The sequence below is a fragment of the Mugil cephalus genome, chromosome 21 (genome assembly GCF_022458985.1).
Source record: "Mugil cephalus isolate CIBA_MC_2020 chromosome 21, CIBA_Mcephalus_1.1, whole genome shotgun sequence".
NCBI classification, from domain to species: Eukaryota; Metazoa; Chordata; class Actinopteri; order Mugiliformes; family Mugilidae; genus Mugil; species Mugil cephalus.
The window spans coordinates 393,665-421,563 of NC_061790.1; the positions used below are offsets into that span (position 1 = coordinate 393,665).

Consider the following 27,899-nt stretch of genomic DNA (forward strand, 5'->3'; position numbering starts at 1 on the left):
GTACTGACCTTTGACGTTGACTCTTGATGTTCGTGGTCTCGTTCTCTCAACATTTATCAGCTGTGATCTTGTGACTTTGTGAATTAAATGTGAGATGGAATCGAATCTGATGAGTCTCTTATTTCTTTAATTAGAGCAGCTTCAATGTTTATGGGTAAAATAAAAATATTATATAATTTATATATAGAAGTTTTATTATTATTATATATTGGTTCAACCTTCTCAACCAGAGTCCATTCAGAAAACTGCAGACTTTACACCCATTTCCATTTAATTTAATGTCTGGACCTGGACCCAGACCAGGACCCGGACCCAGACCTGGACCTGGACCTGGACCTGGACCAGGACCCGGACCCGGACCCGGACCCGGACTCCTCTTGAAGGAACAGTCCACCATGTATTTATCATTTTATGACAGACTGATATTATTGAATAGCTCAGTTGTGTTTAGTGTCTTTACGTCGTCTGTTCTGTGACGTTTGGTTTGAAAAAGTGTCAAGAGTCATTAAATATGAAGCAGTGATAATAATAATAATAATGAGGTTAATCTGAAGGACGTTAGACACTGGATGGAGTCAGAGATAAATAACAGGGTGGTTTCCATGACGACTGTATCAGCTGATGAAGAGTTATCATTTAATGACAATAAATGAGGTGTTAGAAATAAAATACAGCAGATAATGAAACATCTGTAACGAGCTCAGAGCCCTGAGGACCAGATACAGGGTCCAGGTACAGCTCAACCTTTAGAAATGAAATAAAAGGATCCTAACAACACAAAGTAAAACATCTGAACTGAAGGTGGGGCTGAAGAACGAGCCTCCACAACATCTGGAGCAGGACGGGATTCGAACCCTCCACCCTCCCCTGCTCCTGGTCCCTGACATGTACAAAAATAACCTGCAGCCTGGTGGTTCTGGTACCGAGGTGAGGTAGTCTGGTTCAACTAAAGTCTCTGTGCTAATGCTTGGTCCTGGTCCTGGTCCTGGTTCTGGTTCTGGTTCCTGTCCTGGTTCTGTCCCAGCAAAAGAAATCCATAAAACCCAGTTGGGGGGGGGGCCTAGCCTCCAGACTCCCAGACCGGGCCCAGAACCGGCTCCGGGTGGATGCCCCCCCTCACCGGGTCAGCAGGTGAAGACCAGGTCGGAGAGGTCGGCCTCCAGCCACCCCCCCGCGATCATCTGGCTCAGCTCCGGGGTGCAGTGGTCTGGGAAGTCGAAGTGGGAGCCGAGGCTGCTGAACCGGTCCAGGTCCAGGTCCAGGTCCAGGTCCAGGTCCTGGTCCACCAGGGACAGGCTCAGGGTCCCCGGGGCCACGCCGGAGGACGAGGTCCAGGGCTCCGGGGCGGAGGAGGAGCCCGTGAAGACGTCTCTGTCCTCCACAGGGAGGTCGTCCAGGTCCTCGCTGCAGCAGGAGGACGAGGTGGAGCTGGACCGGGACGCTGGGGACAGGGAGGCCGGGTAGGACGAGGTCCCGCCGGGGGTCCGGGTGATGTTCTTGAAGCTGTAGAAGAGCCGACCCGAGGACTCCGGGTCCGGACCGGAGCCCAGACTGGACCGGGCCGGCTGGTCCTCCTCCTCCTCCTCCTCCTCCTCCTCCTCCTCCTCGTCGGTAAAGTCCCGTTTAACGAGGCTACCGGGGGTCAGCAGGTACCGGTACCGGGGACCGGCTCTGGAGTGCTTCCTGTTCCCGGGTCTGACGCCGGGTTTCTCCGGGGACTGAGCGGCTGGTCTCCCCGCAGGAAGCGCGCCCCCGTCCGCCCTGGGCTTCTTCCTGGGCCGGTACTTGTAGTCCGGGTAGTCGGCCATGTGCTGCAGCCGGAGCCGCTCCGCCTCCCGGATGAACGGCACCTTGTCGGCCTCCTTCAGCGCCTTCCAGCGCTTCCCGAGCCGCTTGGAGATCTCGGCGTTGTGCATGTCCGGAGCCTGGAGCATGATCTTCCTCCGCTCCGCCTTGGACCAGACCATGAAGGCGTTCATCGGCCGCTTGATGTGACCCGACGCCGTCTTACACCGGTCCGGCTTCAGCGGCCCGGGGCTGCCCCTCTCCGTCCGCTCCCTCCCCTCCGGGTCCGAGACGTGGATCCCGGTCCGGGGCGGCTCCGTGTGCAGAACCATGGCCCCAACTTCTGCTTCCAAAGCCCCGCGGACTCTCCGCTGCGTGCCCGTGTTCCGCGGCTCTTCCAGCGGCGTCTCCTCCTCCAATTAACCGGCGTTTTATCAACCGGCCGAGCATGCGCACGAAGTCACCGCCCTCAACCAATCACAGCCCCGAGTCCCTGCGTGTCCCCGCCTACCAGTCGAGAATGTGCAAGACATCACCGCCCTCAACCAATCACAGCTCTGAATCCCTTCTCGGCCCCGCCCATCGGCGAACGGCCGTTACTTCAAAGTTCGGTTCTTTTCTGAGATTCGACTCTTTTCTTTCGGCTCCCAAAGAAGAATCGACACCTTGTTCGAGTCCTGTTGTCATTGAATGAATGAATGAATGAATGAATGAATGAATGAATTAATGAAGTTATTTTTGAACATGGAGATCAAGCAGAATTCACATGTTATAATAATAACAGATAAATTCAACCTGTTGTTGTTCTCAGGAGCGAAGTATCAGGGAATGTGAAATGTTTAACAACGTAACATTTCTTTGCTTTATTTGCAGTTTAAATGTTAAAATGGGTTAACATGCGTCCTGAGAGGAGGAGCTGAAAGTTTGAGGTCATTGTCAATCTGAGTAACGGTTGGAACAACAGGCAGATGGTGGTGATGGTGGGTGGGGGGGTACAGAGACAGTAAGTAAGGGGGGGGGGCAGGTAAGGGATCAGGTCTGGGATCAGATCAGAGACCAGGACTAACTTTTTTTCTAGGTGCTTCAGTGGGAAACGAACACTTAGGACAGAACAACTTTATTAATGGATGAATTATTTCCCGCCTGTTCCAGCCTGGTCCCAACATGCTGCTGGTCAGAATGAACCAGAAACTAATCCATCTCATCATGGCGCTTTGATAGCATGTGTGTGCAGTCAGTAGCTCCGATTACATCAGGGAAACCGGCTCTTGGTGCAAACTGTACTTTAATGGTGACCTGTTGAGCAGCATTGTATGGGGATGTGATGTACCTGGATGATTCTGATGATCCCGTCCCACACAGCTGGCTCGGCTCGGCTCGGCTCGGCTCAGGGTTGACTGACACACTCCTGACCGGTCGGAGAAGCCGCTGTTTTCAGCATCTATGTGGGCAGGACAACCCCTGACTCCGCGCTGTGATGCGCTCTAGGGCCGGTTACAGCTCCAGTAAAACTGGCCTCAGTAAAAGAAAACCACTCATGAGCCACATGTCGTAGTTTGTGAGTAGATCTTTGTTTTCTCTAAACACTGTCTCACGCCTCATGTCACCGAGGTCTAACAAAGCCAAGGCTGCCATTGTTAATACCATGTTCTTCATCACTTTACGCATGTTCTTATATCCACCAATGGTTCCAAACACGTGTGTGTTAATTGCGCATTAATGTGTCTCTGATGTGCACATCCTCCGAGGAACTACTTGATGTCAGATTGTTGACGGTTCCTCTGCGTCGCCTCTTGGTGTCGCCAAAGGAACAATAGCTGTGGAACCAGCGTAGCCAGCCACGATGGCGTACGCAACGTTTCTGGGACCAGGTCTGGGACCAGGTCTGGGCTCCAGTGATGATGTCTCCTCTAACCACATGAGCAAAGCCGCTGTCAGTTGTGCTACGTTTTCCTCAGTTTTGCCTGCGATCAGAATGTCATCAACATATTGCAATATACAACAGATTTTGGAATTTGGAATTTGGACATTAGAACCCGTCCTGAGTGGTTAAACAGGGAAGAACTATCCATGGGGCCTTGTGGTAATCTAGTATAGGTGTATTGCTTCCCTTCAAAAGTGAATGCAAACAGGTGTCTACATTCTGGCGCTATAGGGATGCAGAAGAATGCATTTGATAGATCCATCACCGTAAAACATTTAAATTTTTGATCTAGATTAGAGAGCATTGTGTATGGGTTTGGTGTCTCAAAATGTGAAGTCTTTAATCCTGCATTTATTTTTCTGAGATCGTGCACTAACCTATAATCTTTCCTCCCTGGTTTAGCCACGGGAGTGATAGGTGTGTTGTAATCGGACTTACATGGCATCAGTACTCCAGCTTTAAACAGGCCTTCAATCGTTCCCCTGATTCCATTTGCCTTCTCACTCGATAGGGGATATTAGGGTTGGTTTATGATCTCTGGTGTTTTCATCTGTAGTATGATAGGAGGTATTTCTCTGCAATGTCCTACATCAAAAGGTCCAGTTGCCCACACTTCGTCTGGTATTTGTTTCAAGAGTTGCATATCCAATTCAGAGTCAGTGTTTTCTCTGCCATGTGTTCTGCTTTTTTTTCTTTTTCTTTTTTTTTTCCAACTTTTTCCACCTCGCACTGAAACGTTTTATTATACTTTAGCTTGTAGCATGTACAAGAGGGACTATATTCCATTACCGTGGTCCCTGTCACTGCCTGCCAATCATTTGCATCAATAGCTTGTGTTATCATAGGTCCTAAGTTCTTAGCTTCCCCTGTATTGGCCACCTGGGGATATTGTTGATACATTTGATATATGCGTACCGGCCCTTCATCTGCTGGCAGGGGTATTTGAATTTGGCCACTAAGCAGAGCTGTAGATACAGCAGGCATTTGGCCTTTAATGTTTTTGGTTTCTTTAATTTTATCAGTGACCTTGTCTTTCAGCTCCTTCAACTGTTCTTGCAGCAGCTGCATATTAAGTTTTTCAAACTCCCTGTATGTCTCTTTTTACTCTCATCTTCCCGATCTAAGTGGTGAACCAAAGTGGCAATCCACATTTCCAGGGGCATGCTATCTCCGGCTACCAATTTCTCAATTTCTTCTGTAACCGCACCTGTTTGTCCCTTTATCATGACTTGCTTAAACAGTCTCTGTAGTTGGCCACTAAGTGGAGTCAGTTAATGGGCTGGACCCTGTGTGACCCTCCCATAGTTTTAACAAACGGTGTATGTACTCCTTCCCTGCTTCTCCTGGCTTTCTATAGGTATCATTTGTTTGATTAGACTCAGTTTTTACTGGGTATTGAGTTCTCAAAGCCACCCAGAGCCTAGGGGCCAGGAATTCAAGAGGTTCCTCTGTAACGACCTGTACGGTTCCAGCGGCTGTTTCCAACCGGGCTAGTTCATGGGGTTCCAAGTGTGTAACCAAACACGCTCTTACGTCTCCCATGGCCAGCACTTGCCCACTAAAAGTTTTTAGAAATTCTCTGATCCAGTTATTTCCTCCGTCTTTGGGGTCTGGCAGTGTGGTTTTTAGCATTGCTTGGTCTGCATAGGACAGTGGGTTGTACTGTCTCTCCTTTATTTGTCCCATACTGGTCCTAGTTTCTATCAGGGGGAACTGACCAGGAGCCTCATTCTTCTGTCCGGACCTCAGCTGATAATAACTTGTCCCTTTTTGTCCATATACCCGTGCTGTATCTTGGGTCAGGTCACGTGGATACAGCATGTATGTTGGTGTAGCCTCCCCTTGTTCTGTGTCGCTGTCCAATTGTAAAACAGAACAGCTTGTTTTCGGTCTGGCTCCATAATTTTTGTTTCTGTACTAGTGTGTTTAGGACGCGGTTTGTTACAACTGTGTTGTGGCCCGTGTTCTAATCTTTCCAAGGCCTCTATCCGTTCTGTGGCTTGCTCTCCCAACTGTTTCAGGACCTTTGTTAGTTGTGTTGTATCATGTGGTTTGGTTGTTTGTTCTTCCCGGTATCTTATCATGTCCCTGTCATCCACTTTCTTAACCCCCATGCTCTATCTCCCTCACTCCCTCCTGTGTCTCCATACTCTGTCCTTGACTCCACTTCACTGGCTTTAACGGTTAATTTATCTTTTAATTCATTTAACTGCTCATCTCTTACTTCTTCTTCATATGTTGCTCAACAGCCTCCCCCGGCGTGGGTTTTAAATTCACATGTAAACATGCCTTTGGTTACAATCATTTGTGGCATCAGTACAAACAAATTATTTGGGCTATACTGTTCATTAGAGTTCTCCTGTCCTGCTCTCTCCATTATAGTCCTAGTGTCCACAAACAGATTTCTATTTATTTATTTTATTTTATTTTTCTGTTGGTGCATTAGCCTGCGCTTCCCGTGGTGTGTATGGAAGGGGTATCTCACCAGTTGTCGCGGCGGGGGGGAAGCCACCGAACAGACCATCTGTTGTTACGTCTCTGCACCATTTTTCAAAATCTTTAAGCTCTCTTTTCTGGGAAAGATTGTTTTATTCTGTCCCTCCTTTCCTTTATATGGGCTCCTAAATTCCCTGGTTCAGCTGTGTCTGAATCACACATACTCTGTTCTCGTTCACACTCTGGCCAGCTGAGAGGTATGGCACGCTATGTCCCGAGTTCTCAGCCCAAGTGACCGTTCACATAAGGAGCCGGTCACGACACCAGAACTTATTTAGACCCTTGAACAGCTTACTTCAACAGACAGTGGACTTATGTTATCACAGTTAGGTTTCCGTCCACCCGCTGCTTCGGCGTGCTCTGAAGATCTCATTCACAACAGTAAAAACAAAAGACACCTTTTTAATACCTACATAAACCTCCTAGGCTCTTTTATCTTTCTCTATTTCTGCTATTTCATAATGATTTCTTATTTTTTTATTCTATTACCTCAGAGGGTGTCTTTTACACTCAGACACACAGGCAATATCGGGCCTGAGTTGTCTGAATGAGACACCTCTAAATTCTTCTCCTGTACTTCTCCTTTTTCTACTCCCTTACTTCATTTCCCTTCGGGGATGAATGAAGTAATCTATCAATCTACTCAGACATCAAAGTGGTAGCTTTTATTCTCTGAATATCCAGGGGATCCACTGCCTAAATATTCAGACAAAGGGGGCCTTCTAAACCCTAACTCCTAGTCTCTTCTACTCAAAACCCTCAGAGTGGTGGCTTTTATTGTTTGAATACCTAGGCGATCTACAAGCCTAGATATTCCGACAAAGGGAGACCTTTTAAACCCTAACTCTTTTAGTCTTATCTACTCAGACACTCAGAGTGGTAGCTTTTATTGTCTGAATACCCAGGCGATCTACAAGCCTAGATATTCCGACAAAGGGAGACCTTTTAAACCCTAACTCCTAGTCTGATCTACAGGGCGTTCGGAGTGGCAGCTTCTATTCTCTGAATACATAGGCGATCTACGAGCCTAAATATTTAGACAAAGGGGACCTTCTAAACCCTTAACTCCTAGACAGCAGTCCTTCTGGGGGGCTGATCAGACCCCTCCGGCCTCTTAACGGTGCAGTCGGCCCTTTTTCTTATCTTATCTTCTTTTCTCTTCTTTTCTGGCCTTTTCTCATAAACTCAGAGGGCAGCTTTTACATCCAGCCAATCAGGCAATATCCAGCCTGACTATCTGGATGAGGGGACCTTCTAAACCCTTCTCTGGTAGATAATCCGTACGTATTCTCTGTGTTTTATTCTTACAAACAGGACTACTGTTGAAACATACTCTCACAGCCACGAGATGTCTCATAAGACATGCAGAAATTTGGTTAAGAGGTTTTCTGCTCACCTTTTACTTAGTTGCGGCCGCTGACTGTAAGAGATGCTCCTCCAGTGTAACTACATTCCTTTCCTGGTATCCTGGACGAGCCCCCAATTTGTGAAGGAGGATATTTTCCTCTCCTTCAGCCCAGGATCTTTATACCGTGTGGAAAGGGTCGTTCACCTACGCACAAAACACGCAACAATTTCTCTCGTTTTGGATATTTATTTGGTTCACAGAGAATAGATATTGATTCAGCGCTGAGCCTTCGGTCAGTTCACCTTAGGGGTAAAAAGAACCAAAAGCCCCACTTCAGGGACGTACAGTGATATTATTCTACCTAGACTCTGCCGGTAAGACAATGGGGAGGAGTCCTGCCTCTCATGTGTCAGTGAGTTTCTATGTGTAGCCGATTAGCTTCATCTGGTCTCCAGCAAGTGAGATATCAGGGTGTAATGTGTCCTAGTCTGTGAGCAGCAGTAGCAAAGCGAAAGACGACGATTGATATGGTGAGATAGCGTAAGTAACATTCTACTTGATTCTTCCCAAGTTGATACACAGGCTGAAGGCCTTATTAAGCCCTTTAAACCCAACATACGTCAGAAATAAGTGTGTAGTTATTCGAGGCTGTGTAACATGGGGGTCTATGGGGATCTGGAGCCTTTTGCTGCCTCTAGCAGTCACTCCATGAACTGCAGCTTCTGCTCTTCCTCGTGGGCTTCATGGCTCAGACCTGGAGGCTGATTTAGATCAGGTTCAAACAAAGGATCAGAATGAGGAAAAAGAGGATTTAAGAGCCTTTCTCATGTGTTTCACATGTGAATATGAACCTACAGTGGTGTTTTTTTTCCTGTTTGTAAAACTTAAATGCCAAACTAAAGGCTCCATCTTCCTCTGTCTCATCAGATTGATGTGATCACACTCATTCACTGAACTAATGAAAACCTGCAGAATGAAGTTCATGTGTGTGCTGCCCCCTGGTGGTGGTAAACATCATCACAATCACTTTACTGATCCCAGGGACAAATGACTTTTCTTTCCAGCAGCTTCTACTCAGAGAGCTAAGAACAGTATGAATAATTAGTGTAGTAGTGAATTATAATGACAATACACACACACAGACAGACCCGAACCAGGACATTACAACATGACAGGCTTTTATTTTGTTGACAGAGCTGCAGTTTCCTGCTCGGCATTTCAAAATAAAAGAGCTGTTAGACCTTTTAAAGGTTCAGGTCTACCTGCGCCCAGGTTCAGGTCTACCTGGCTCCCCCTCCACAGGTATCTGAGGCTCCGCCCTCTAGGGGGAAGACCAGGAAGCCGCTGAAGGTGCTGAGGCGACTGTGGTCAAAGATGCTGTGCTGGTGCCACATTGTGATCCAGACCCGGTCGCCCTCCTGCAGCTCCAGCGTCATGCTGTTGGTGGCGCTGCTGTGTTTTCCTCCAGTGTTGAAGATGTCGAACATCATCTGGTCGTTCTTTATCAGCCCTGCGTCCAAGGACCCCGAGTTTCCAACGATGCCGGTGAAGCTGAGGTAGTAGAGTCCTCTCGCAGGGACAGTGAAGACGCCTGCAGACAGCGAGCGGGGACAAATGAGTCCACGTTAGAGACTGAACACGTATGGGGGGTTGTTCTACGCGCTGGGCCCGGTCCTGACCAGGTGAGGCGTACCTGTGTCTGGGTCGTATGCGTTTCCGATGTTTGTGGTCACCCTCCTGAACACCAGCGGGATGGCGTCTGCAAAAGGCCCCTGATTGGTCCATTCTGTGGTGTTGACGAGGGAGGCGGAGAACGCCACCTGAGATCTACCTGCAGGACGTCAGAGGGCTTCATTAAAAACTGCAACACAGAGGAAATGAAAACACTGAACGCAGATATGGACGTGTTTAGACCGAGTCACGGGACGTCAGCTGAGACAACAAAGACAACGAAGACAACGTCCGCCAGACACCAGACTGACCTCCATCCTCTCTCTCCTCCAGGATCTTCACTCGGGCTGAAAGCTGCTTCACCAGGACTCTCAGGTCTTCTTCTTCTTCTTCATGTCCTTGGCTGATGGTCTGAGCCTGGAGCCCGACCAGAACCAGAACACAGCCCAGCAGAACCAGCAGAACCGGAGCAGACATCATGTGATCAGAGTGAAGTGGAGGGAACTCTGTGGTGTTGATTTAGCCTCGGACCTGAGGTGGATGGATGGACCTTGTTCCTCAGTTACAGGGTCCAGCTGATCCGTTATCTGGATCGGGGGCGGTTCTAGCTCTGGTTCTCCCCACAACGACCAACATGTCACAACAGATACTAAATGTGTGTATAATGAGTTCATCTTTTAAAGTAGCTTCATGAGCAGCATGGAAACATTCATCATCATTATGAGAATAATTATTTCCAGCTGTAGTTGTCGGACTGACCGCGGAAACTGTCGCCCTGTGAAAGAGCAAAGCCAGCTAGTAGCTTAGCAACAGGCTAACGTGGACCCGCTGGATGTTTGGAAATGTAGACGTTAAAACTTAACATCACAATCCCAGATCAGTTCTTCAGTGTATCTGAATGTAGTGACATCACAGTCCCAGCAGGTTTAGCCACGTCATTTATACACAATAACACACAATGACACAAACATAGGAGAAGGATGTTAGACTGGTGAGATAGATGGTGTGTAAATGTTCCTACTCTGTTCTGAAACTATGTTCATCTTCTTTAAACGATGTGTTAAGGAGCAGAGAGTGATGGACATGATCTCATTACTTTGATTTAAAACCCTTAATGTTCCGCTGGGTTGTTTACGGGACGACAATAGTTCTGAACAAATCAGAGTAAATGCTACATGCTATATGTCGTTGGAAACTCTTTTATTTCTGATTTCATTGATAAAAGACATTTTAGGATTCAACCAACACAACCGACACATTTTTTTCAAAACAATAAAAATGAGAAATGAGCATAAACTCATATCGATCCAACAATCAATATTATTCAGGTCAAAACGCTGCGTTTGTATTAATGAGGGTCCAAACTGTTTGTTTCAGTCGCATTTTCAGTCCAAAAAATACTGTTAGTTCCATAAAAACACACAAAGAACTTTTCAACGTCTTGGACGAGGAAGGAGATAAGTCGCAGTCTTCACATTTTTTTTTTCGTTGTTAATTTTTAAATCCCGGCTGAACTCTGACCTTTTGATTGACTTTGAACCAATCAGGAGCAGGTATGTGCCGTCACCAGCCTTCAGAAGCCAATGAGAGTCATGGCGGGAAAGAACAGCTGATTGGTGTTTGTAGCCAATGAGCTGCTCTAAACAACGACATGTGACATGGCCGGTATAGTTCAGCTGAGAGGTAGAGAGCCCTGCCTAAAGTCTGCCAAAACATTACGACCGCCTAGGTTTGGTGTGAGGCGAATATCCAGCTCCTCAGTATCAGCGCTCAGTGAAAGATAATCATGTCTGATTAGCTCTGGTCGTGGGTTTGATTCCCATCAAAGACGGTACCCCTGGCAGTAGCCCCCCGTGGTCCACTTCAACATTACCCAGCCCCGCTGGTCCACCTGTAAGACCACATCCAGGGAGCCACATAACCCATGTTTGTGTTTTAATGACATCACTGAAGTCAGTCTGGGTTCTAACCTCCAGTTCTCGGGGCCGGTCCGGTCTACGAGCTGCCTCCCAGCCAGCGGCCACGTTAAACACGACAGTGTTCACAACAACACACTGCTCACCTGGACTGAGTCCTACCAATCACACACTCCCCCATTCGTCAGAGCCACCAGGTCGACGCTCTGATTGGTGGAGACAGACGACCAGTCCCTCTGTCCCACCCCCTACACCCTGAGTCTGGCCACGCCCCCGTACAGGGACAAAATCCAGACATGGAAGAACCTTAATAACTGCATCAGTGTGAACGCTCCTCAACTAACACCTGGTTGAATCACATTTGATCCTGTTGAACTCAGTCTGTTTGGACGAGAGTCTTATCTTTCTTTATCTATCGTTCTTTTCTTATCATAAACCTGAAGTTCTAGATTCTAAACTAGTTTTCTTTTATTGCTGAAGTCATTCTTTTGATTTCTTCACTTCCAACAAGGGTTCTGTCCCATAACAGACCAGAACTTCCAGTTCCTCATGAGTCTCTCCATCTTCACCAAAGCCTCAGCTCCAGCTGAAGTAAAGATGCTGCCACCACCATGCTCCACCATTAGATGCTTCATTTGTCACATGCACAGTGAATAATTCAATCCATCGACACTGTTGATGAACCAATAAAAATCTGGTTAGACGCTTCTTTATTTAATTTATTTGGTTCCACATACAGATTCTAAAAACGTGTCCATGCAGTTGTTTTTTCTATGATTAAAATCTTCCCTTTAGTTTTGAGGGTCATTGATTGTAAATGTGTAACTTCAGGTCCAGAGTTCAGACATTTTTATAGCTGCTGTATATGTTTTAATAGCTGCTGTGATCTTGTGACTCAGATCATTAAAGTGCAGGAAGTCCAGCTGTGCTGCCTCTGGTCCCGACGTCGTCCTCTCTGCTGTGCTGAGGTTTTTTCTGAAGTTTCTACTGAAGAAGGAGAAGAAGTCGCTGGTTGAGCTGAAGCCTGAAACCAGAGGTGATTCCATCCTGGAGCTCAAAGTTCATCGACTGCTCAGCTGTTTGTTCAGACTGTGAGTGTAGACGTGTGTGTTCATGTGTTTGTTTATTGTGCATGGATATAGAGTATGTATTGTGTATTGTGTGTCTGTATCTTCATACTTGTTGACTAAGAAACTTGAGGAACGTGAAGAAGCTGAACATCTTTTCCAGTTTCTTTCTTTCTTACTGTTTTCTTGTCGTTTTAGAGTTTTATTTTAGGATTCAGGTTGTTTGTATCTTGTATGGACACAGAGTGTGTTGGTTTGATGACTGAGCAGCCGCTAACACTCAACAGTTCAGTTCAGAGTCAAGTTGATAAAAGACGTCAGAGCAGAATGAACTGGTGATTAAACCAATGACAGGAACACATGTCACTCATTGTATAGTCATTAATAATGAATGTGAGTAGGAGAGAGTCTGAGGTACAGTCACATATTTCAGGATCTCAGGCCTTGTTGATCTGGTCCCACCCCAGAACAAAGGTTGATCTCTACATCTATAATCAGATAAACTATTAAAAGGTAACGAGGAGGAGTCAGGAAGCGCTCTCTGATACTTTCTGGTTTATTTTCTCCACAGGTTAAAATCTGATGTGTTTTTAGGACTGACCATAGACAACAGGCAGCTTCTTCTCCACACATGAAGGTGAGAGGAACTTAACTTCATCTGCTTCAACACGATGCTCAGGTTTCAAGGTCTCTGCATTACAGCATTAAGTCTGACATAGGGACATATGATGGAAAAGAGGATTGATCCAAGCAGGATGTTTCAAACATGTCTCCAGGTCATAATTCCATATTTAGGGACAATTACAAATTTAGAAATAGAACAAATCAAACTGTGGAAAAAAGAAGATGTAAAAATGAGGTTCTTCATAGTGGAACTTAATATCACCCTGTTGTAAATACTTTGGTGAGTAATAATATGACTGTACCTTGTAATTATAAAATATTGACTAAGTGCGTAAAGACACTGTCTATTCTAATCCTCTGATAATGTTACAGCCGTCTGCATCCGCAGTGGGTTTTCAGTGATGATGATGATCTAGTGAAGGACCAGTTGGGTAAAACTATATTAACCCTCATACCTGAACATAAAACTGGTAATATTCTTTTCTATTTCTTACATAAATATTTGAAACCATTAAAAATGTTGCTGTTGTCCTACTGTGATTTGCAGCTCCTAAGGTTGTTACGACAAAGACATGACGTTGTTGGATCATTGGGGCCGAGTGGGTTCATAGTGATCTCTGCATTGACTTGTGTCTGTGTAATTAAGGGTTTTTCAACAATATCTTTTATCCTGTTACTTGAAAGTCAGAAAGAATCAGTCTGAATGTAAAAAAAGTCAAAGTGCTGCAGCAGTTTCAATGGATTTCAATGGGTTTTAATGGGAGAGAGTTTTTGAATGAGACACTACAATGATAAAATATTGAAGTCAGCGTTGCTAACAATTTAGGTTCCACAATATAAAAATGGAGCATGATGGGATTAGAGTTTGAAATATATATGTAAAAAAAAAAAAAAATGGCAGAAAATATACACCTTTGCAAAATATCATAGCAATGACACTAACACCGCTAAGTTATCAAGAAAAAAATGTAAAAGGAGACTTTTGTCCTTATCAGGGTTAAATTCAGGGTAAATAGGTAATAACTAGGTTAGAATGTAAAGTAATGACGTCCATCGTGAATGTTTCCTGATCTCCACAAATTAGTAATGAAGTATAAATATATTTCTACCTTTGACTGTATTCAGAGGTAGAATATTCATGTAATAAAACAGCAGATACTAGTAGAAGTTTGACAAATAAAGAACTAAAGGTATCTGATAACCACACAGAGATTAAACCATCAAATATTAAGGGAAACACTCCAGAGTTTAATGAAAATCTCTGATAAATCACTGAAGCAGAACTGACTTGTCATTAGTGGAAAAACCTTCACAATAAACCATGTGATGAGTGTTTGACTCAGAGCTGATGATGAGGAACAAGTCATTCAGCTGAAACATAAACCCTGTGTTTTAGGAAGATCAGACTTTGGAAGCGAGACTCTCCTGTTTCCAGCTGTGTCCATGGAGAGAGACCAGTCTAAGAGTCCACCTGTTGACTTCAAACATGGACAGCAGTCAGCTGATCACAGGTAAGAAAATATTCAGCCTCTAGAGTCATTACGTTGTAGAACCACCTTTTATAGCTGCCACTTGCTCTGGATGAGTCTCTATGAACTCACCACATGTGGCCACTGGGATTTTCGCCCAGTGACCAAGCTGCTCCAGCTCCTACAGGTCGGATGATCTCCCCTGGTCCAGCATCTTCTAGTCTGACCACAGGTTCTCAAATGGATTGAGGTCTTCTCTTTGACGAGGCCATTCCAACACATTTAAACCACTCCAGTGTTTCTTTAGCTGTGTGTTTGGGGTCATTGTCTGGTAGATTCCCAGTCCCTCCTGCTGAAAACCATTGTCACAGCATGATGCTGCCACCACCATGTTTCACTGTGTGGATGGAGTTCTTGGGGTGATAATATGTGTTGGGGTTTCAGACATAGCATTTTCCTTGGTGGCTGAAAAGTCCAGTTTTAGTCTCATCTGACCAGATCACTTTCCTCCAAACATCTGGGATTCTGCATCTCCTTCAGGGTTACCTTTGGTCTCTGTGCTGCCTCTGATTAAGTTTGTTGTGGTACCATGTTCTCTCCATCTGATGATGGTGGTAGATTTGATGGTGCTCCAGGGATCATCTGGATATTTTTTAGACTAGTTCTCCACAACATGGCCCCTGACTTGTCTGGGGCTCCCTGGTCGTCATGGTGTGGTTTGGTTAGTGGTGTTTCAGCATCTGAGGACTTTCAGAAAAGGTTTATATACGGACAGGTTTAACACAGGTGGACTTTATTTTACTAATTATGAGACTTCAGAAAGTAACTGATAGCAAATTCATAGCAAAAGAGGAGAATATAGACTCAGACTTAGATCAATTTTAATGATGAACACAAGGGGAATAACTTTACATGTGTTTACAATCATTATTATTTTTATATTTCTCAGGTTTAACTTCTTCAACTTAAAATATTCACAAATTAAAAACTCAGAAAAACAAACAACAATTTCTGGTTGAAATGTATCAAATGATTAAAAAGATTCTGTGATAAATAATTTAACAAGACAATAGAGACGATATCTGGTGATTTTAATCAAGTTTGTTATAACATTTAGTCATTAAATATTGTATTTACATGTTATGTCCTGTGTTTGGAGGAGGATCCATCAACAGAAACATGATTCTCCTGAACACAGCTGTGTGTCCATGAAGAGTGACTGGTCTATGATTGAACCTGTTGACTTCAAAGATGGACACCAGTCTGATGATCCAGGGTGAGACAAACAGCATTTATCTGAACAAACAAAGGGCTTTACATCAAAATATTTAACATTAAAACTGAAGAATCCAGAAAGAATTTACTAAGGGTGTTAATCCAGGTTGTGTTTTAACAGGATCCATCAGCAAAGACCAGATCCCTCTGGAATCACAGCTGTGTCCATGAAGAGTGACTGGTCTATGATTGAACCTATTGACTTCAAAGATGGACAGAAGTCTGCTGATCCAGGGTCAGTATGAACACAGATATATTCATCATTATTCAGTTGTGTTGATTAGTCTGTCATGTTTTAGTCCAGTTTATCTGTAGTTTAGTTTCCTCTGTTAAACACCAAATTCAGTCATCAGAATCGTTTGTTGTTCTCATCTTGTGTTTGTGGCATCAATAAAATGATGATTATCACCAAAGTGTGTTTGTTAAAGAAGTGAGTTTGAATCAAAGATGTTTCTCCACAGACTTCAGCAGCAGATCTCAGTGGTTTCCAGTCATCAGTCTGAACAGCAGCATCACAAAGACCTGGACTCCATATTCATGGTGAGGAAATGTTCAATCACAGCTGCTACTGCTAACCTCAACAAGCACAAACTACCATTCTGCTTGGAGAAGTCTTCATGTTGCATGCTGACCACAAACAGCCTTTCACATCAACGTGACTGGAGATTATTATTCTGTTCCAGCTGCTGGAGGAGAACATGGTCAGTTTTATGAAGAAGGAGCTGAAGAAGATCCAGAAGGTTGTGAGTCCAGATTACCCAGAATGCTCAGAGAGTCAGAGGGAGGATGAGGAGGTGTTGGAGGGTGAGGATGAAGAGCAGAGGAGGAGCAGCAGAGGTTTATTGGTGAAGATGACAGTGAACTTCCTGAGGAGAATGAAGCAGGAGGAGCTGGCTGACTGTCTGCAGAGCAGTAAGAGGATTTAACAGCTTTAACTGGATGGAAAGAGGAAATGAAGGAAACATGGGACAAGTTTACATTTCTACACTCTGATGTTAATGTGATGCAAACATCTGAATCAGATCTGTGAATTCTACTGGACTGAAAACAGTCACATGTAAATGTTATTAAAATGAATGAGTTCACTGATTAATTACATTTCTTGTTTGTTTAGGGCATTTTGCTCCAGAGTGTGGACGTAAAGTTAAATCTAGTCTGAAGGAGAAGTTCCAGTGTGTGTTTGAGGGGATTGCTAAAGCTGGAAACTCAACCCTTCTGAATGAGATCTACACAGAGCTCTACATCACAGAGGGAGGGACTGCAGAGGTCAATGATGAACATGAGGTCAGACAGATTGAAACAGCATCCAGGAAACCACACAGACCAGAAACAAGCATCAGACAAGAAGACCTCTTTAAAGCCTCACCTGGAAGACATGGACCAATCAGAAGAGTGATGACAAAGGGAGTGGCTGGCATTGGGAAAACAGTCTTAACACAGAAGTTCACTCTGGACTGGGCTGAAGACAAAGCCAACCAGGACTTCCTCTTCATATTTCCATTGACTTTCAGAGAGCTGAATGTGGTGAAAGAGAGAAAGTTCAGCTTGGTGGAACTTGTTCATCACTTCTTCACTGAAACCAAAGAAGCAGGAATCTGCAGCTTTGAAGACTTCCAGGTTGTGTTCATCTTTGACGGTCTGGATGAGTGTCGACTTCCTCTGGACTTCCACAAGACTGAGATCCTGACTGATGTTACAGAGTCCACCTCAGTGGATGTGCTGCTGACAAACCTCATCAGGGGAACCTGCTTCCCTCTGCTCGCCTCTGGATAACCACACGACCTGCAGCAGCCAATCAGATCCCTCCTGAGTGTGTTGACATGGTGACAGAGGTCAGAGGGTTCACTGAGCCCCAGAAGGAGGAGTACTTCAGGAAGAGGTTCAGAGATGAGGAGCAGGCCAGCAGGATCATCTCCCACATCAAGACATCACGAAGCCTCCACATCATGTGTCACATCCCAGTCTTCTGCTGGATCACTGCTACAGTTCTGGAGGATGTGTTGGAAACCAGAGAGGGAGGAGAGCTGCCCAAGACCCTGACTGAGATGTACATCCACTTCCTGGTGGTTCAGGCCAAAGTCAAGAAGGTCAAGTATGATGGAGGAGCTGAGACAGATCCACACTGGAGTCCAGAGAGCAGGAAGATGATTGAGTCTCTGGGAAAACTGGCTTTTGATCAGCTGCAGAAAGGAAACCTGATCTTCTATGAATCAGACCTGACAGAGTGTGGCATTGATATCAGAGCAGCCTCAGTGTACTCAGGAGTGTTCACACAGATCTTTAAAGAGGAGAGAGGCCTGTACCAGGACAAGGTGTTCTGCTTCGTCCATCTGAGCGTTCAGGAGTTTCTGGCTGCTCTTCATGTCCATCTGACCTTCATCAACTCTGGAGTCAACCTGATGGAAGAACAACAAACTACATCTCAGTGGTCTAAACTATTTAAAAATCTAACACGTCTCCATCAGAGTGCTGTGGACAAGGCCTTACAGAGTCCAAATGGACACCTGAACTTGTTCCTCCGCTTCCTCCTGGGTGTTTCACTGCAGACCAATCAGACTCTCCTACGAGGCCTGCTGACACAGACAGGAAGTAGCTCACAGACCAATCAGGAAACAGTCCAGTACATCAAGGAGAAGATCAGTGAGAATGTGTCTGTAGAGAGAAACATCAATCTGTTCCACTGTCTGAATGAACTGAATGATGGTTCTCTAGTGGAGGAGATCCAACAGTCCCTGAGATCAGGAAGTCTCTCTACAGATAAACTGTCTCCTGCTCAGTGGTCAGCTCTGGTCTTCATCTTACTGTCATCAGGAGAAGATCTGGATGAGTTTGACTTGAAGAAATACTCTGCTTCAGAGGAGGCTCTTCTGAGGCTGCTGCCAGTGGTCAAAGCCTCCAACAAAGCTCTGTAGGTGGATTTAGGAACTATTTGAAACATGATTCATTTAGTAAATGACAAATAAAACATTTGATGTTGATTCTTCTTCAGGCTGAGCAGCTGTAACCTCTCAGAGAGAAGCTGTGAAGCTCTGTCCTCAGTTCTCAGCTCCCCGTCCTCCAGTCTGAAAGAGCTGGACCTGAGTAACAACAACCTGCAGGATTCAGGAGTGAAGCTGCTGTCTGCTGTACTGGAGAGTCCTCACTGTAAACTGGATACTCTCAGGTCAGGATACAGCTGCTTGTTGATCAGTTAAATCCTGATTTAGGTTCATGTTGGTACAAGTTCAACATGTGGAGGATTTTCCTTCTTCTTCTTGAGTTTCTGATATGTTTCTATCTCCAGTCTGTCAGGTTGTCTGATCACAGAGGAAGGATGTTCTTCTCTGGCCTCAGCTCTGAGCTCCAACCCCTCCCATCTGAGAGAGCTGGACCTGAGCTACAACAACCTGCAGGATTCAGGAGTGAAGCTGCTGTCTGCTGGACTGGAGAGTCCTCACTGTAAACTTGAAACTCTCAGGTTGGCATGAAGCTGCTGATTCATAAATATTCTTTTAAATGTTGGGCATTTGGATGACATCATAACATAAAAAACATAAAACACTTATTTAGGTTACCACTTCATTATTTGGATATTTAGAGATCCAGTATGAAGTTCTTGTAGATCTGAAGCAGGAACAAGTGAGGATAGGGGGCTGTTCCACATATATCCAGACATGTGATGCTAGCATGTTTACTAGCATAGATGCTATCTCACTGAAGGACAAATGCTGAAGGATCAGGTAAAACAGTAGAATGACTGCAAAGTGTTCAGACTGTTGCAGTCTGTGAACAAAGTAGTGTAGTCACTTTATCCACAACTGGTGTCACTTTGTTTGTGTGTAGTGTTTTTGTAGACTGTTGTGTTTTGTTTTGTTTAATGTGTTTTTTGGTCACTGTTGTACTTTTTCTTGACTTGTGATGATGTAGTATCACAATAAATCTCAATAAATATGAAGAGTGAGATTTCAAATGTTTAATTTTTCAGGCTGGGCATTTGCTACCTCTCAGAGAGAAGCTGTGAAGCTCTGTCCTCAGTTCTCAGCTCCCAGTCCTCCAGTCTGAGAGAGCTGGACCTGAGTGACAACAACCTGCAGGATTCAGGAGTGAAGCTGCTGTCTGCTGGACTGGAGAGTCCTCACTGTAAACTGGAAACTCTCAGGTCAGGATACAGCTGCTTGTTGATCAGTTAAATCCTGATTTAGGTTCATGTTGGTACAAGTTCAACATGTGGAGGATTTTCCTTCTTCTTCTTGAGTTTCTGATATGTTTCTATCTCCAGTCTGTCAGGTTGTCTGATCACAGAGGAAGGATGTTCTTCTCTAGTCTCAGCTCTGAGCTCCAACCCCTCCCATCTGAGAGAGCTGGACCTGAGCTACAACCATCCAGGAGACAAGGGAGTGAAGCTGCTGTCTGCTGGACTGGAGGATCCACTCTGGAAACTGGAAACTCTCAAGTATGGACACACAACAAGAACTTGTCCCATATCATATCAGAGGACGAACCCTCCTCTATCAGCTGATTTACAGGTTTAGGTTTTAGTGAAATATATCAACAAGTGTTGATGGACGTCTTTAAAAGTGATGGAGTGTTGAAATAAGAGGTTAAACCATGTGAACAGAAGATTTATTAATAATTGATCTGTTTCAGTCATGGCAGCAGGTGAACTAAAGCTGGACCTGCTTATTAACCTTCAAACCCAACACAATATCTACCAGCTCTGACGTCTATTCTAGATAAATAAGGGTCACACTCAGGCTACAAAGTCAATGTCTCCACTCCAGGTTCCATCTAGACCGGGACAAAGGTTCTATCAGATATTTGTGAATTCTCCTGAATATAGACATATCAGAACTAGAATGAACCATGGTCTCCTCAAAAAGAAATGACAGCAGATATCAATAGATGGAATATAATTCCTTCTATAAATATGAGTTCTCGTGTAGATTCAGTTAAAATGAATATTGACCAAGACTTTTATATCTATTTCACTAAAAACCAGCAGAGGAACCAGAACTGTGTTTTCCAGAGGGGGATAAAATTCTTTCCACATTTCTATGAAGAAGCCAAGAATGAAATATAAAACTCTACAACTATTAAAGGAGGAAGGTGGATTAACCCTCCCCCATCTGAGAAATGATTATAGAGCAGCTCAGATCCATCCATCAGGGGGATGGTGTCCACAAAGTTATAGACGGAGATGGAAGGAATAGAAGTGGAGATGGGAAAGGGACGACCAGTTAATCATTTAGGTGGAGTTCCTTCATTAACTAATCACCTGTCTGACCCCAACAACCCATGGATAACTGGCTCTTTGACAACACAGGCTGAAATGATCATAAATACCAGTAGAGGAGAGGAACTGAAATGTTTCTGATTCAGATTTTTTACCAAATGACACGAGGTTGAAAAGTTGGACAGAGAACAGACTTACAGCGTAGTTCACACTCCTAGATCAGGACAAAGTTTAGAGTTTTCAGGACATAAAGGATGAATTTGGTCTCAAAATCAAGACGACTTTAGATACAAACCAGGAACTTTATGAGCAAGAACTTTCCAAGAGATGTTACTTCAGAGAGAGATGGAATTCTGAACATTTAACCAGAGCCTCCAAGAATGTCACCTTCCACAAGATAATATCAACTACACTCAGCTCAGAGACCAGAGTTTATATATGAAGGAAAGATGGAAACAGAAGGAGGCCTCACAATGGGACAGGGTTTGCAGACAGCGCCCCCTCCTGGAGGGAATTCATCCGGACTGGACTGAATCACTAGAATCAGTTCATTGAAATGATTCATTTGGTTGGTTCCTGAGTCAGTAGCTAGTCAGTGTGTCTGTCTGGTTGGTGACTATGTTTTATTGAACTGAAATGAAAACAAGAAAATATTAAAGTGGAAAAGAAATTAACAGCAAAATGACAAACACTATAGTAAATTCTGTACATTTTAACATATGAGTGAAATATCAACTTAAATACAATCAAAATATAAACAGGCCTTGTTTAGTTTAGTGTAAACCCATATATTATATCAAAAGGAGAAAATGCCATAAAAACTGAGAGTTCTGCAGCCGACATTAAAAATAGAAAAAGATCTGTCTGTCTAGTTCAATCAATACAGTTGTTATTATTTTAAATTTATTTTAAACCTTCTCCATCCTTCTCTCTTCTGTCTCCTTCATTACTTTAATGATTGCGGAGGCTGTGTGTGTGTTAGTTTTCCTGTGGATTGACTCAACATCAGCGTTAGCGTGCACTGTAAACCCTGATAAGTGCAATTGACTCCAAAAAATTGTTGAAACCGATTACATAAAATGTTTTAATTAATGTCAACTCAACATTTTGAGTTAAAAAGCAGGACTGATTAAGTTTCCTTTACTTGTAATCTTAAGTGGCACTAACTTACTTTGGTAAGTTTAACGAAACTTATCTGATCAGTATGTTCTACTAGTTAAACTGAGTTTTTCACTTATATTTACTTAAAATGTTCAATTCAATAGAAGCTCTACACTAACTCCAATACAAGCAAAGATCTTGCTCAGTTTAATTTAAAATAAGATCAAAATCTCAATGTAGTCGACCTACAGTCAAAAACACATTAACAAGGTTAGATACAAGTCAGTCTTTATTGAGTAAACATACAACAACAAACAAATTGTTTTCTAAAATTCTACACTTCAATCACAAGATCAGAATCAGAATCAGAAAAAAAAATTTTATCCCCGAAGGGCAATTAGGAGGGCGAAGAGTGATACATAAAATAAGAGCATTCATATTATCTCCTCTGTCTTTCCAGTGAATTTCATAACATCAGGGGAGTTATTTTTTTGATCTATGAACCTACAGAGCTTACTTCCATAACAGGCCCTGATCATGTTCATCAAGTAAAGGGGCTGAATATGATTATGTGATGAAGGGCAGCCTGACAAGAAATAATCAGTTAAAAATGTGCAGAACGTCCCCTGCTATCAGAAAACAGGCTCTACAGAGTTAGTCAGTGCAGCAGGGAGAAGCCGATGTACAGAGACCGACGGGCAAATTACTGTGTCCGTTCCTTTGATTTTGTGAGTTAGACCCTGTGTCCATTCAGAAGCCAGTAAAGCTTGAACGTATGTTAATTAATAGGAGGTTAGAGCATTCACTGTTCATATACTGTATATTGATATGTTTATACTGACAGTTATGTATTTAATTCTTTATTTCTATTACTTGTTCAACTCTGTTAGTCGTTCTGATCAATGTTCTTTATTTCTGCAACAATATGTTGCTTGTTTCGCATCCCTTCTGTATACTACAATAACACTTTATGGTAATTCTAAATACTTATTCTAAACTTAAACTAAACTAAACAACCAGAACCTTCAACCAAGGTTTGATGACAGCAGAGGCCTGAATCATGAAGCAGGATCACAGACTTATCCAGGTAACTTCAGGGTTAACTCTGGGTTTCTGGTTTCATGAAGCTGGTTTCATCCTTATCCAGCTACGTTACCATGGTAACTTACTCTCCTGGAAGTAACTGGTCATCAGTTTCTGTGTGACCAATCTCATTGTTAAAATGTGAGACGTCACAGTTTGGATTAGTTCTACTTTTGTGGCATTGAATGAGGAACACACGTTAGTACGATAGTGACACAATCCACTGTCTGTGTGTTTTTTCAATGTGATGATTTTTATCATTGAATGGCTGCTTGAATCCACACTGGGACAGATAAATGTTACACATCCCACCTAAGTTGGTCCAACTGTCTGCGTATGTATCCGTGTTACATGAATTTCCAATGCATTTATTGGCTGAAATGTGCAGATGCAGTCATCATACACACATGGCAACGGACTAATTAAGGACAAGTTGCTATGATGCAAACGTTAGTGTTGAAGCAACTGTGCCTGTTCATAAAAGGCAGCAGCACAAAGCTTGTACTTCCAAACCATTGGAAAACTGAGTACTGTTAGTGAGATGGCAATGAATGTGTAAAACATCTACACACCAGCCTGCAGACTCCATGTAACATCCAACTTCTTCTGTTTCAGGCTAAAAGAGAGAAGATTTACATCTTTAAATACTAAACAAAATTACAAAAACATCATCAGTATTTCATTGTTGGGCTGTAAAGGGAAAAGACTTGAAAAGGCTGTTAACTAAAGGAGTTTACAGTAAATCCTGTGAGACTTTGTGGAGGTCAGGTCAGTTACCACATGCAGCTCTGCAACCAGACCAATAAAATATAAAATATTTTCTATTTTCTACTTGGCTAATATGATAAACTATAAAATTAACATGAAACTTATCAGTTAATATTTGGCCTTGAAGTTACCAACATGCCCAGACATGCACAGAGTAAAAGTTTAGCAGCAAGCCACTGTATTCCTTGTGTAATTACCAAAAAAAAAAAAAAAACGAACTTAGCTCAACTCACCAGAGAGGAGTCCTCAAAAGGGAAAAAAATATAAAATTTATATCAGACATTTGAAAAACAGGTCACAAGGGAATTAACTCCAGAAGTCGTCCATGGTAACAGTCCGGAAGTGAAGTTCCCACAAGAAAGACGACTTTTCGTACAAATATATCTGAATTATACTGTTGCTGCAAAGCTCGGCGCAAGTGGGAACCGGAACCTTGGAAGGTGAAAATGAGGTCACAGACGACAAGTCAAACAATTTGAGTTCATTGACAAAACTGAATTAAAGTGTTTGAGTATTGTGCACTTAAAATTGAAAATCCATTAAGATAACTCAAAAAAATTAGCAGTCAATTAACTTTTTTAAAATTCTGAGTTAATACAACTTAATCCTTTTAACACACTTTTACTGTTCGGTTTTACAGCGCGGCGAAACAGAAGTTATGAGAACCGTAACCCCGGCTTCACCGTGAGGAGGAGGAGGGGTTCTAGTGAAGCCCCTAGTGTTCAGGAACCCAACATTAGACTGGGGGAAGAAAAGGAAGAAACAGAAAAAAATCCCATTTATCATCGTTTTAATGACCAGGTTACATCTCTACAAGTCACATTTATTGGTCTGCATCCAGTAATGTGCAATAAACACATTTCCACTAATAAATGAGGCTGGAGAACTTGAAAAACCTTGAGAAACGTTGTTATAGAGTCCCTGGTTTTCTGCCCTCTACAGTCAAACTTGGGATATAACAGCCCTGTGACCTGTCCTCCCTTTTCCAGCTTCTCCACATGTTTTCCCAGTTGCTCTTTGAGGTCGTTGTCAGATCTTGGATCCGTCGTGTCACTGTGTCGTTGGACAAACTTCTGTCAAGGAGCTTTGTTTTCTGCTCATACCATGTCGGCCACTTTCTAAATGCAGCCTCACACAAACTCTCCGTCACTGAACGTCTTACGTCCTGGCTGTTTCTGGAGCTAGCACGTAGCTAACCTGGGTCACAGCTTCACTGGTTTGACCAGCTTTGTGAAACCTGAGTGTTGTGCAGTGTAGCCTCTTTTAAGTTGTTCCAGCGTACTAGTGCGCTCCTCTTCTGTGAATATGTCGTAGGTTTGATGATTGGTATCATAATGGTGTTTTATGGTGAAGTCCTGGAGCATTAACCTGCTTGTAGATCAGGCTCATGACTTTACGCGTACGCGTTTGTCCACTTGAATCCGGCTTCTTTCCTCGCTGACACAGCGTTTGTTTCTCGAGGCTCCGTCCTCACAGCTACAGTCTCTTCCCCGAGGCAGAGGCAGGCGAGAGCCGCCAGCCACACTTTGTTAAACTTGTGAGATGTTGCTTCTCTAAGTATTAGACATTAAAGGCAGAAAGAATGAGCACATTTATACACAGTCACAAAATGACATGTTACAAATCATCTACTGAATAAATCCTTTCTCGGTTCCTTTATTCTCTGGTAACATCAAAGATTTTTCTGTTCATGTTAAACATCAGTTTGGTCTCATGTTGGATGAAAATGATTGTTTGTGTGTTTCTTCATCCAGGGTGGACCATTGTGGAGAGCAGTGGTTAAAACCTGATGTCAGGAAGTGTAAGTTTGACTAATGATGACAAACTGTCAGTTTAAAATCAAAGCTGATAGTTGTGGTATTTATTCATTCAAACATCACTGACAAGAGAATCCTGATCTAAAGTATCACCATTAAACTTTCTATGAATGAACAACAGATCAGTGAGTAAAGAAAGAATAAATCCATCAGATGTGTCACATGATAAACTGCAGCTGTGTTGTGTCTTTTTCTCTCCATCAGATTTCTGTGAACTTGAAGTCGACACAAACTCAGTCCATACAAAACTCAAACTATCTGACAACAACAGGAAGGTGACATATGTGGAGGAGGAGCAGCCATATCCTGATCATCCAGACAGATTTAACAGGAATCAGCTGCTGTGTGGAAATGTTGCGACTGGTCGATGTTACTGGGAGGTTGAGTGGAGTGGATGGGTTTATATATCAGTGAGTTACAGAGGAATCAGAAGGAGAGGAAACATGTATGACAGCTGGTTTGGACAGAATGATCAGTCCTGGAGTCTGAGATGCTCTGATCGTCTTGGTTACTGTGTCCATCACAATAACAGATCAACATCCATCTCCTCGTCCTCTGTCTCTAACAGAGTCTCAGTGTATGTGGACTGTCCTGCTGGAACTCTGTCCTTCTACAGTGTCTCCTCTAATGAACTGATCCACCTCCACACCTTCAACACCACATTCACTCAACCTCTCTATCCTGGATTTGGATTTTTGTCTCACAGTTCCTCAGTGTCTCTGTGTCTCTGTAGGAAGGAGAGTCTTTGAAGTGACAGTAGCTTCAACTCCAGGTCCAGGTTTTTGACTAGTTCCCAGTCCAGGTCCAGGCCACGGCTCAGCTCCCGGTCCAGATCTTTCGCTAGGTCCAGCTCCTGGTTCAGGTCCTGGTCTTTAGACAGATCCATAGCCCGGTTTTAAACCAGATCTAGGTCCAGGTCTTTCACCTGGTCTAGGTTCATGTCTAGGTCCAGGTTCATGTCCCGGTCTTTAACCAGACCAATGACAATAAAGTTAATGTAAGTCTAAATAAAATTGAATTTAAAAATTTTGAGAATCACCTTTTTTCAAGTGGTTTCATCAGCATCCAGTCACTCAGTGCGTTTACATGCAGAGTTTAATGGAGCTTTGCTCTAAACTCTACTTTCTGACTACAGTCCTTGTCCCAGTTTACATGCAGCGGAGACAATCTAATAACTGTTCTCCTCCTCCACACTAGGGGGCGATACGTGTCTTTTCAGCGGGTTAATACCACGTTAATACGGATCCTTTCTGGTTGATCTATTACGTGATATAATAAACCAGAGTCGTTCATGCATCAGACATTTAAACAACAACCAGACGGATAATAGTACATTTTAATCTCCTACGTAATATTCGCGCTACTTGTGGTGCAGATAGGTGGCGCTATCCCTCAGACGGTTCTTCTAGCGGCTCTGTTTACCTTCTTCTTCTTCTACGATCGGCTTCTTGGATGTTTTTATTCTGTGGTCACACGCCAGCGTAATGTTGTGGAGCATGAACACACGTGTTTAAAATCTCAAGCTTTGTGGCACAGGTGAAGATTATTGACATTTATACCTGAGGGGGAGGAGTTTAGCCTCAAATAGGAAGTAATATAAGGACCTGGGTGTATCTTGTTCAGGTCCTCTGTTTCTTTTAGCCCTGCCTGCCATGCAGCCACGTCAATAAGTTTGAGTGTAATTCTATTCTAGCTTTAGATTGTTTGAGCTACACCTGAAGGCTACGCATCCTAATACTTTGTGTATTTCTTTTGAACAGATCATTTGTTTGGTGTTGAGAAAGACTTGAGATATCTTAATTTTGAGCAGATGCATTAATGAATAAGTTGCTTATAATTCTACTTCATGGTATGTGTGACATTGTAGTCATTTATGTTTTCGTTGTACAGGTAACGATCTTTTTCCCCATTTGCCAACCATCTCCAAATAAAGGGTTAAACAGCTTTCTTGGATCCTGTGTGTTTGAATGTGCATCCCAGTTAAGGATTCTACTGTCCAGTCGCCATCCTCCACCATAAATGATCTCTAACCATACAGCCCTTTAATAACACACGTTATCCTGTTATTAGCAGTCTGATTAAAGGTATAAATGAGAAAAGTCTTAGTCAGATAATGAAAACTCAGATTTTAATCAGAGTAATGTGTTTACTCCTGTTATAGCCCTATTAAGGCAGTTATTTGAATTATTTCCTTATAACAGGAGAACTTAAGTGCATATAAACGCACCTACTAGGGGACAAACTGGAGGGGATGTCTGTGGACCACCAGCTGTCTGAATGGATCCCGGACTAACTCACAAACCCACCTCAGTTTATGAGAACCAGGAACTGTGTGTCTGACCT

The 27,899-nt window shown here is 43.4% G+C and overlaps 4 protein-coding genes across 4 annotated transcripts in view; 2 read left to right on the forward strand and 2 right to left on the reverse strand.

Annotated features, from left to right (window-relative positions):
- Positions 1-614: 614 nt before the first annotated feature.
- On the reverse strand, positions 615-2,245 carry sox11b (SRY-box transcription factor 11b). The gene has a single exon (XM_047573535.1). The coding sequence runs from the start codon at positions 2,115-2,117 to the stop codon at positions 1,125-1,127; it is 993 nt and encodes a 330-aa protein (XP_047429491.1). The 5' UTR covers positions 2,118-2,245; the 3' UTR covers positions 615-1,124.
- Positions 2,246-8,714: 6,469 nt separating this feature from the next.
- LOC124998904 (complement C1q tumor necrosis factor-related protein 3-like) lies at positions 8,715-9,770 on the reverse strand. The gene is made up of 3 exons (XM_047573544.1): positions 9,536-9,770; positions 9,247-9,384; positions 8,715-9,144 (listed from the first exon to the last, which is right to left on the reverse strand). The coding sequence occupies exons 1-3, from the start codon at positions 9,702-9,704 to the stop codon at positions 8,834-8,836; spliced, it is 618 nt and encodes a 205-aa protein (XP_047429500.1). The 5' UTR covers positions 9,705-9,770; the 3' UTR covers positions 8,715-8,833.
- Positions 9,771-12,058: 2,288 nt separating this feature from the next.
- LOC124998869 (NACHT, LRR and PYD domains-containing protein 3-like) overlaps positions 12,059-27,899 on the forward strand; it is a 47,135-nt gene continuing 31,294 nt past the window's right edge. Inside the window, 12 exon segments of the mRNA XM_047573501.1 lie at positions 12,059-12,231; positions 12,779-12,844; positions 13,204-13,301; positions 14,228-14,342; positions 15,460-15,576; positions 15,697-15,810; positions 16,037-16,115; positions 16,259-16,487; positions 16,690-17,316; positions 17,319-18,483; positions 18,565-18,738; positions 19,540-19,713. Coding sequence (XP_047429457.1) covers positions 14,275-14,342; positions 15,460-15,576; positions 15,697-15,810; positions 16,037-16,115; positions 16,259-16,487; positions 16,690-17,316; positions 17,319-18,483; positions 18,565-18,738; positions 19,540-19,713 — 2,747 coding nt within the window. The 5' untranslated portion in view covers positions 12,059-12,231; positions 12,779-12,844; positions 13,204-13,301; positions 14,228-14,274.
- LOC124998902 (stonustoxin subunit beta-like) lies at positions 20,038-26,747 on the forward strand. The gene is made up of 2 exons (XM_047573541.1): positions 20,038-25,540; positions 25,761-26,747. Exons 1-2 carry the CDS (start codon positions 25,453-25,455, stop codon positions 26,303-26,305), a joined length of 633 nt encoding a protein of 210 aa, XP_047429497.1. The 5' UTR covers positions 20,038-25,452; the 3' UTR covers positions 26,306-26,747.